At 39.3% G+C, this 9,874-nt stretch overlaps 1 protein-coding gene, 1 long non-coding RNA gene and 2 other non-coding genes across 5 annotated transcripts; 2 read left to right on the forward strand and 2 right to left on the reverse strand.

The window, feature by feature from the left end:
* Positions 1-1,676: 1,676 nt before the first annotated feature.
* Positions 1,677-5,522, reverse strand: ppdpfb (pancreatic progenitor cell differentiation and proliferation factor b). Of its 2 annotated transcripts, none has more exons than XM_056424149.1 (5): positions 5,387-5,522; positions 4,230-4,338; positions 3,710-3,787; positions 2,442-2,535; positions 1,677-2,130 (listed from the first exon to the last, which is right to left on the reverse strand). In XM_056424149.1, exons 2-5 carry the CDS (start codon positions 4,282-4,284, stop codon positions 2,022-2,024), a joined length of 336 nt encoding a protein of 111 aa, XP_056280124.1. In that variant the 5' UTR covers positions 4,285-4,338; positions 5,387-5,522; the 3' UTR covers positions 1,677-2,021. The 2 variants fall into 2 exon arrangements, with proteins under 2 accessions (XP_056280124.1, XP_056280123.1); XM_056424148.1 differs by having other exon boundaries at positions 4,230-4,325; positions 5,387-5,521.
* Positions 5,481-7,839, forward strand: LOC130200143 (uncharacterized). The gene is made up of 3 exons (XR_008832936.1): positions 5,481-5,566; positions 6,252-6,391; positions 6,539-7,839. It is a non-coding gene; the product is annotated as an uncharacterized LOC130200143 (long non-coding RNA).
* Positions 7,840-8,570: 731 nt separating this feature from the next.
* trnas-aga (transfer RNA serine (anticodon AGA)) lies at positions 8,571-8,652 on the reverse strand. The gene has a single exon. It is a non-coding gene; the product is annotated as a tRNA-Ser (tRNA).
* Positions 8,653-9,721: 1,069 nt separating this feature from the next.
* trnae-cuc (transfer RNA glutamic acid (anticodon CUC)) lies at positions 9,722-9,793 on the forward strand. Its single transcript has one exon. It is a non-coding gene; the product is annotated as a tRNA-Glu (tRNA).
* The last annotated feature ends 81 nt before the right edge of the window (positions 9,794-9,874 follow it).

Below are 9,874 nucleotides of genomic sequence, written 5' to 3' on the forward strand. Positions count from 1 at the left end.
CATCACAAACAAACTACAAACCTTCATAAACCACTATCTAAGACGCATCCTTGGAGTTTTCTGGCCAAACACAATTAGCAACATCAACCTAAGGGAATGCACAAAACAAGAAACAGTAGATATACAGCTGTTAAGGAGAAAATGGAGCTGGATTGGACACACACTACGAAGAAACACAACAGCAATAACAAAACAGGCACTGACATGGAACCCACAAGGCAAACGGGGTAGAGGACGACCCAAAAACACCAGGAGAAGGAGCACAGAGCCGGAATTCAAGAAGAAGGGGCTGACGTGGAAACAGCTGGAGCGGATGGCTCAGGACAGACGAGGGTGGAAACAATTCATCAATGGCCTATGTTCCGAGAGGAATACAAAGGCCTAACTAACTGTGTGTGTGTGTGTGTGTATATATATATATATATATATATGTAAACAACAAACTGTACCAAAAACACCAACAGCAGCTCTCACCTTTGTGAAGATAAGTGTCTCCCGAACATCTAGGGAGATTATATATTGTGGTCTCAAACAGCAGGACTGGAAACTCAGACTTCTGGCTTTGTCAACCGTTTTATTAGCGTTAGCTCCTTAGCTAAACGTCAATAGCAGCCGTTTTATTAGCGTAAGCTCCTTAGCTAAACATCAATAGCAGCAACTAAAGACTAAAAGACTTAAATATACTTCTATAAAATAAATCCACCAGGAAGCAACACCCTGTTGTCTGTACATTAATGTTTGTTATACTGAAGGCGCCGGTCGTTGTAATAAAACTAACAGGAGCTAACCCTAATTAGCATTGGCTGCAGGTGTGCAACAGGTAAAATGCATTTAAATAATCTGCCTTGTTAAGGACACAGCTGATTTAAACTGCCTCTGATTGGCTCGTGCTCGTTGTCTCCGTTGGTTGGATTGGTTAGGTTTAGGAAGAGAAGTGCCGTAGATTCTCAGAGGGTAATGTGGTACTTTTTCATAGATTAACAGCTTTAGATACTTTAAACATGACTACAAAAAAAAAACATGAAATACATGTAGATTACATTTTGTTCTAGACTAAACAATCCAACAGCATATAGAGAAGTTAACTTTGCTCAACTCCCCCAGATGTACCATGAAAAAGCTCCTTGTGTTAACACATTAAAGTAATATCTCTGAAGGGGACCATTGCCCAACAAGTTATTTTGCTTTAACTTAAGGAAGGTTTTGAATATAAAACATTAACTTGCAACTACTTATTTCTCCCGAGTCCTCTAGATATAAAATTATTTTAATAACACTTGTGAAAAATATTTGAAAGCAAAGACACTTCCCAAAAAAGTTTCCATTTCAAATTTGAAACTTCAGATGCCAAAAACAGGTTGAAACATCTGGCAGGGTGACTTGGATTTTTTATTAATGTAATCCTTAGACAGATCGACTCAGTTTCCAGATGTAGTGGTTGTTTAGACACCGAGCAAACAGTTACACAAGTCCAGGCTCTGCAGTGCAGCTCTCTTGGTGTTTACTCTGTTCCTGGTATAGCCCTGTACAAAACAAGTGAGCCGCTGCTGGCAAACACTGACTCCTTCACCTCCTGGTCCTTATAGGGCTATGTCATCCAACTGCCATGGCACTTGTTTTAGAAAAGTATACAGAGTTAAAATGATGTTCTTAAAAGTAAAGAAGAGATGTGAACATTAGGCTGAAAGAGTCTACTTTATTTCTGGAATCACAGGGTGACAAAAGTGAAAAATATTTTACAAAGGCATGTTGATGTGTATGCACAAGCGTGAATGCAACACAGTATTACAAAAACATTACAAATGTTAAAAAACAAACACAGGAGTTAATCAGTTGCATCTTCATTACGTTTTTTGTATATATTTTAATTTTTTTTAATAAAAAAAAAAGGTTACAAACAAAAACGAGTAAGGCAGCCCTAGAACTACAACAAATATGTGTTTTAACTAATACGGTTGTAAACAGGACATCCTCCTGTCACATGGCGTTGGTTCAATCCCATCTGAGGTGAGACTGCAGGATCATGAGGGGCTTCCTGCACCACTGCTCTCACTCACTTGGTGTTGCATCACCATCTCCTTTGCAACGCAGGTGATCTGACCATTTGTCACTGCACCTTGGACAGCTGCCCTGAGAGACAAAAAGGGAGATTGTGGAAAAACTATTCTTGATACTGTATAATAGAAAGGGTTTGACCATGTCAAACCAGTAAAGAGTGATTAGTTTACACACGGTCGGGTCAAATGCTGCAGACGTATATACAAACCAGGACGGCTTGAATAATGTACTTTAGTATGGAGTTAGTGTTCCCAGTCTAGAAACGCATTTTTATTTTCTGAACCCGTCAGACGCTAATGTTTTTTTTGTATAAAGTTAAAAAAACAATAGTATGTTAAAAGATATGGTTTATTCCTAATGCAATACAAGTTAAAGTGACTTACTTCTGCTGTGCCTCCTCGGTCACTGGGGTCATGCCTGGCTGCTTCCCAAAGAAGAAACTGGACCACCAATGTCCAGAGTCCTGCTTGGGGAGTCCTGTGGAGGCAGATGAGACACAGGTTTATAAAGGTAACAGGACCTACCGTCCATTTAATTACAATTTCTGTCCGTGGGGTTTGTATAATATCTTGACATTTGACCAGCGATACAGTTAACATTGCTGTCTGAAGCAAGACAGCAACCCAATGAGTGTGTATGCGTTTAAATCGAGTGTGCGTTTCATCAGCTACACTCCAAGGGAAGCATGACTCACCTTGCCCCCATCACAACTGTGTGTACATATGTCTGAATAGTCACTGGGCCGCTCCCAAAATAGTTAGTCAATAATGTGAACTACTTTCCTAAATGAATGTATTAAATGAGGTCAAGAAACAAATTAATTATTGCTGACTTAGTTATAACACCGAGCAGACAATGTAGACCCTGTAATACAGTATTGCAACTCAAAACTATAATTTTAATAACATTTTGTAAAACTTAAAACCGACAAATAGAAATTCTGTTCCGTGCATCAGTGTGAAAATACGTGCCCTGACACCACTAACAAGACCCTGTGCCATCACTTATGAGTTGAGCCCGATGGTTTCAATCAAGCTGCACTGATCCAGGATTACAAGTGATGTCAGCAGATTTGAACTGACATAGTGGTGTACCAGGGGCTGAATGATTTACGTTTATACTGATGGCTGAATTCCAACCAGAAAACTGAATGGGAGTAAAGCAATCCTGTATCTTTCAAAGAGAAGGGAAAATACAAGATAAGAAAAACACTTTTCTCCTAGATAAGAAAAAGACAGATCAGCTAGTTTTTCTCTAGTATGACACAAACATAGTAGCTCTGAGAAAACAGCTGATCTAGCCACAGCGATCCTTGAGCTTACTGAAACTGAAGCTCTGCCTGTGTTATTACCAGATCAATCAGTGGTATGATGTGTATTGAGCAACATCCCCATCTTTTAAAAAACTGTTGCCCAAACTGAAACACAGGATTTTGAGCAGTTGCTCCAACAGACAGAAGCATCTGGATCTGTGACAAGACACTTCTTGTCGGTGTTGCTTCCCCAGACAACACAGTTCTCAAAAACTAAAACCAAATAATCTATTAGTATTTAATGACTCAATTACTCCAAACTGAGTTTAACTTTCCTATTGAAAGTTCTCTATTAAAACTTGTTTAAGACTTAAATCCGTTTCCTGGATACACACACACCTGGATGCTGAGGGATGACCTCTCCACTGTACTCCGAACTGCCACAAGAGCTGCTACTGGATGTAGAACCAATGCGCCCTGCAAGAGAGAATCAACAGAAAAAGAGTTGCGCAAGTGAAAAGATAAGTAAAGAGGAAGTACATTTCTTTATGAATTTAATGTTTGACTGACAAGAACATGATATCTATCTGCTCCCTTATGAGGGAACAAAATAAAGTATGGTCACAGGAAATGACTGGTCAGCATTACAAATCAGTGTTCTTTTAAAAAGCACATTCAACCAAGGAATAGGTTACGTATGTTAAGTATTAAACAAATAATTCAGCCTGAGACACATTTCACTCTGACTAGTCATCTTGTACTCAGAAAAAAAAGACTGATTATATCTAAATGTTAAGCCGTATAATGACGCCTCATGGCACTAAAGTGTCAACCCAACAGTAGAGTAATAGTAAATCCCTGCCAAAAGGGCAAGAACTCAGTTTTGCGACATGAGAATAAAAAAAGAGGAGAGACTCACTTCGGTAGTAGTCAGTGGTCGCCACGAGAGAACCGCCTGCTGGAATGGATGCCATCCTACTGGAGTTGGTCCCCGTCCGCTGTGCTTGAAGGAAACCTGGAGGAAAAACCTGTATGATCAAAACTGTCTGGTCAAATACCCACGAAAAAAGAAATTTAATTATAAAACTGGTTTATTATTCTGTTATCTAATCTTTTTTAGGTCTGTATGAGTAACTATTTATTGTAACTAATAAGCTGCAAACAATAAGTATATCCTAAATGGATTTTATCTATCCATCATTAGTGTACATATTTTATTTGTAACATGTAAGAAAACACTAACAACAGAGATGCGTTTGGCACATTTGCTTTAGAAATGTCTTAAACAGACGATGTTGTGGGTATTAGTCGATCGTTTCATCACTTATTGAACCAATCTGCTGGTGTGCATGGCAGAAAAACTAACATCGGATTTAAACACAAATCGTGTTTCCTCAAACTGCTCAGATCTCATGGACAAAATACATAAATGTTTGTTTTGCTCGTCACATCCTTAATGTAATGACGTCACCCATGTTGTTTGCAGGGGTCTCGTCCACATGAGATGGTCACTGCACCAAACAGACATCGACTTAAATCTATTCCATACAAAATAATGTAATAAATACGTAAAAGCTCAATTCAAAAATGCATGTGCTGAAGGAAGAAGGTCTTAAAAGGGGATACACTCACAGACCGTAAATATGGACCCCTTTATCTTGCACCGGAGACATTTTGTTTCCAAACAAAACCTCAACAAAAAAAACTCAATTACTGTTCACTTCCAGTGCCAGCGGAACGGTTAATCGATATTCTGTGAATGAAAAAACTAACAACGATAACAGGACGTTTATTCTTCTGCGCTTAACAAATAAACTTAACTGCTGGTGTAAACACAAGCTAGCTCTCAGAGCACCGCTATCTCGCAGTTGCCCGGCCAGAGAGACGACCGTGAACCCCCAAAACAAAGCCCCCCCATCCTGGTCCTCGGCCCCTCCGCGGAGCTGCTGCCTGAACCGAAATGAGACTTCTGGTACAAATGTCTTTTAGGATCACGAGCCCTGCACGCCTCTCACGTGCGCTCGCCGCCACCAGAATGCGGAGATCCCACCATGTTGCCCGGGGGGGAACCCTCACCTTTTGTAGGGACCCAAACGGACTCGATGTTTTCGCAGCAACCAAATCAAGTCAGTCGGCGAGCCTGGGGGAGTAAACCCTGGGAGACGGGGCCCATCTGAAAATACGTTTTTGGATAAGTGTAACCCTCCAGCTCCGGAGGGGAGACAGCGAGGCTCGTTGCTGGCTTCGAGGGTCGGCGTGAGTATTTATAGAGAGAGGGTTGGTGACGTCGCATCACGGGGCAGGGCGAAACGTACACAAAGTAGTGCTAAAGGTCATCGCTCCGCGAGAAGAGAAGGGGAAGAGAGTGAGACATGCCACAGCGCACGCGCACGGGTTCACGTGGGGAAACAGAGACAATACCTTGTTGTGTATGTTTCCAAAACAGATGGAAGGGTAAAAAATGTAACTGCAGGCGGCTATTATTTAAAATATGAAATGCCTTTCTGGTCATCATGGGCGTTCACACATTGAAGTTTGGGTTGTTCTTTTGTCTTTATATTGTATTTAAGGTATTATGTATATTTGTTATGATGCAATGTTTCTTAACATTGGTCTGGTTCAAATTTCTGTTTTAGTTATCATATTTTCCTGAAATTCATAACATGTCATGACCATATATATATTTAAAGGATACAGGGTCATAGTTTATTCCTGGTATTTAATGACTAATACAGACTTATCTTAGACAAAGTATAATTACACAGTATAATTCTGAATAATGTGTATACATATATATGTATTGATATGATGACATGTTCTCAGTATAGTTTGCTTAACAATTGCTGTGTCTGTGCTACTGTACTCATAAGTATGAACTTGTTCAGCACACAATGGTTTGGGCTTTATTTATCTTTTATTATTATTTCTATGTTGTCTTTAGAAGAGCACAACACCAAAAAGCCACAAGGCCATGGGTGATGAGGAGTGGATGGCAAGGCTGAGGGCGGTTTGGCCTTCTGGAGGAGGCAATAGACCAGCCCCAAGGCAGAAGATGTGGCACGTCCTCTATCAGAAGATAAAGTATAACACAAATAATGACCTATTATTGTCACTAGTATGACACACACTTAATTACAAATATGCAATATGATCCTGCAGATAGTGACAATCAGACAGAGTACACTGAGTGACTCACTCCAGGCTAAATAACCATTCTTATCATTTCAGATTGAGAAATGCCCCATGCAGGCCCGTAGATAGAGCCCCCTCTTTGGAGGGTCCATGGCCGCCATGGCCTGTAATTGCCGATGCCATGGCGTTACGGTAATCGGTTTAAGAATTAAGTCTCTTTATTGTTCATCTTGTATTGCATGTCTGTTAAATGCTTTTATTTTTTTACAATCTTCTGCTGTTGTTCCACAGTCTATGGCCTCAGCACCATCTCCAGCTCCTCTTGATGCTACTCCACAGTCTGTGGCCTCGGACTTAGTGCGGCCTTTTCTGCGACACGCTCTAAATGTGTAACGCCCTGTTCTCCCCAGTGTGTCTTGATTGTTTATTCCCTGCACCTGCCCTCTGTCTCCCTGATTACTGATGCCCTACACCTGTGGTTTCCCCCCCTATATATTGTCCCAGTCTTTCCCTTGTAGCCTATCGAATTGTTGTCTTTGTTCTCGTTGTATTTACTAGTGTCATCGATCCTTCAATTTGTAACTGTTGTGGATTCCAAGTGCGTTTAAAAAAAAAAGTGAAGTTGCGTACAGCCAGAGTTTTTATATAAAACCTTTTCCCCAAGTAAAGTTTTTTTGTTCCCTTTATCTGGAGAAGTGCCTGCTTCCTCTGCACCTGAGCTCTTGCCCCACCACACCAGTGATAAAATGTGTCAATGGTGAATATGTGTTTTAGTAATTCAAGTTTTGTATGACTTATTTTGTATCTGTTGTATCCTTAAATCAACTCTGGTTAGCCTTTCAGTTGACGCTTTGGTGGGTCAAAGTCTACCTTACTAAATCCACATTTAGTGGGGAGGAGGACCCCTGGCCCTTCTCCTCCTCTGTGGGGGACACTCGGCTCTGCTGGAAATTACGGCATTGTATAAGATGCTCTGAGCACTGTGTAGCTTACTGTGTTCGTTCTGGCTTCATTATAAGACATATTTTGTGTTTCCTTTATTCATGCATAAACCTAATTATTATTTGTTGTCTTCCAAACTGTGTGAGCCTGGAGGAGTTCAGCTATAGGCGCTGCTGGGGCTCCAGCTTCACTCTGGCTGTCGTCTGAGATGAGACAGGCCCTCCCTGTCCAGGACCAGAGGTGGATTTCATATTGTGTGGTGTTGTATATGTGATATTATTCTTGGATTGAAAGATTGTACAGACTGGTGTATTTATCTTTTCCTCAAAATGTAACTAAATGTTATTAGGATTGGTATATTCTTCAGTGTTTTGTGGTGGTGTTTATTATTCTATTATAATGTGGTGTTTTGTATATTTTGTCCTTATTTAAATAAGTTTTTTTTCCATACGTTTTGTTTTCAAGTGACTTATAACTCTCCAATACTCGGATTGGAGAAAAAGGTGCAATATTGTTGGACTATGACCAATTTTCATCACATTTACCAGCCACAGTAACTCAAAGAAGAGATGATAGAATTACCATTTATATACCAATACTATCTCAGTTCTCTCCGTTCATTTTAAAATTATATATAACGTCAATACCGTAAGTAAACAAGAGATGTTTTATTTAAAATGTGTGTATTAACAGGTCATTTGCATTGGATACTTAAGTAAAGTAGGGACATTGTATTTCATATTCGCATAACAGTTAGTTAATTGCATTACACATGTAGATAACGGGCAACAGAAGCACTTTTATTCTGAATATCAAATCTCCATCCTGCTGGGGTCTAGATTTGAACCGGATCATTTTCTTTTCTTTCTCTTTCCCACTTTCCTTTTTTCTCCCCCCTTTCCCTTGCTAGACTATTGTTTCCCAGTTTTTCAAAAAGCTGTGAACACTAAGCACCGCGCAAGTAGCTCACCCTTGTGGCGAAATGCATAAATTGCCCCTCACTGAAAATGCAACGTGTCGGCCGAGAGGGATACATTTACGTGTAGTTTTTCTTCGTTGTTTGCAGATACATGTTAAAAATGATCTTTTTCAATTACAATTGTAAATGATTCATTGTCATATACATAACAACTAGCCTCCAGAGAAAACGTTGAGTGAGAATGATTTATTGGACAAAACAATTTCTCGTTGTCGGCAGGATTCGAACCTGCGCGGGGAGACCCCAATGGATTTCTAGTCCATCGCCTTAACCACTCGGCCACGACAACTCTTGATATGCCTTGAGATCTCAAATTCATCCAAAAACTCAAAAGTAGGAAAACAAGTACATCTCGCGTTCATGTCACTCGAGTTGAAGTATTATCATTAAAATAAACTCAGAGCCAGATGTAAAAATACTCGCAGTATAATATATATTATGTTACATATGTTAATCAGTATTTTTTGTCGAATGGTTCAACTGGTAAAATATAAAATCACCAATATAGAATAACATTCTGTTCAGAGCGTTCGATTCCTACTCTGTGGCTCTGAGAGATTTTAGTTTAGTTTAGTTTATTTCGATCAGCAATACTATACAAAAATCAAAATTTCAACAAAAGAAGAAAGTGGCCGACCGAAAGGGTCAAGGCTGAAGCTATCAAGCTTATAAGTGCCCTAACCTATGCTTTCATGAAAATACTTATTTTAAAGAACCACTACATATACCTATATATATATATATATATATATATATATACATAAACATATACACATACATACAAATTCACACACCCATATAAACATATATACACACACATACCTACATATACATAAAACAATCAACAAAACAAAAACAAAAAGCTTGTCCCCATTATCCGTTACTTATGAAGCGTCATCAATGTTGATACGTCTGTACTTGTCCAGTCATGTCTTTAAATTTTTTTTTGAATATCACCAGATTCTTACTTTCCTTGATGTCATCAGTTAAACTATTCCACTGTTTCACCCCACAGACAGATGTGCACATGCTTTTTAGAGTTGAATGAACAATCGGCTGTTTGAAATTCCATCTCCCTCTTAGTTCATACTCTCCTTCTCTATCTCTAAAAATCTTTTGAATATTTCCAGGAAGTGAATTATGTTTAGCTTTGAACAGAATTTGTGCTGTTTTGAACTCTACTATATCCCTAAGTTTCAGTGTATGTGATTTTAAGAACAGTGAATTGGTGTGCTCAAGATATCCGACATTATTTACTATTCTAATTGCTCTCTTTTGCATGATGCATAATGGCTCAATATAGATTAAAGTTCTGTTTAGAGCGTTTGACTTTTCCTATAGAATTCTGTGAGCGCGTTTACCTGATGGTCTAGTGGTTAGGATTCGGCGTTCTCACCGCCGCGGCCCGGGTTCGATTCCCGGTCAGGGAACTACACTTTTCAACTAAATTTACCTTAAGATTTAGATTAGTAACGGTATATAATTTACTTTAAAAGTGTGATTATTTTAAG

This window comes from Pseudoliparis swirei, chromosome 9 (assembly GCF_029220125.1).
Source record: "Pseudoliparis swirei isolate HS2019 ecotype Mariana Trench chromosome 9, NWPU_hadal_v1, whole genome shotgun sequence".
NCBI lineage: Eukaryota > Metazoa > Chordata > Actinopteri > Perciformes > Liparidae > Pseudoliparis > Pseudoliparis swirei.

Excerpts from the sequence above, each read along its gene's own strand:
- ppdpfb (XM_056424149.1), bottom strand. The coding sequence starts at position 4,284 with ATGGCATCCATTCCAGCAGGCGGTTCTCTCGTGGCGACCACTGACTAC. Across the intron at positions 2,536-3,709 it reads GGTCATCCCTCAGCATCCAG|GACTCCCCAAGCAGGACTCT; the intron begins GTGTGTGTGTAT and ends CTGCCTCCACAG. Across the intron at positions 2,131-2,441 it reads ACCGAGGAGGCACAGCAGAA|GGCAGCTGTCCAAGGTGCAG; the intron begins GTAAGTCACTTT and ends TTTGTCTCTCAG.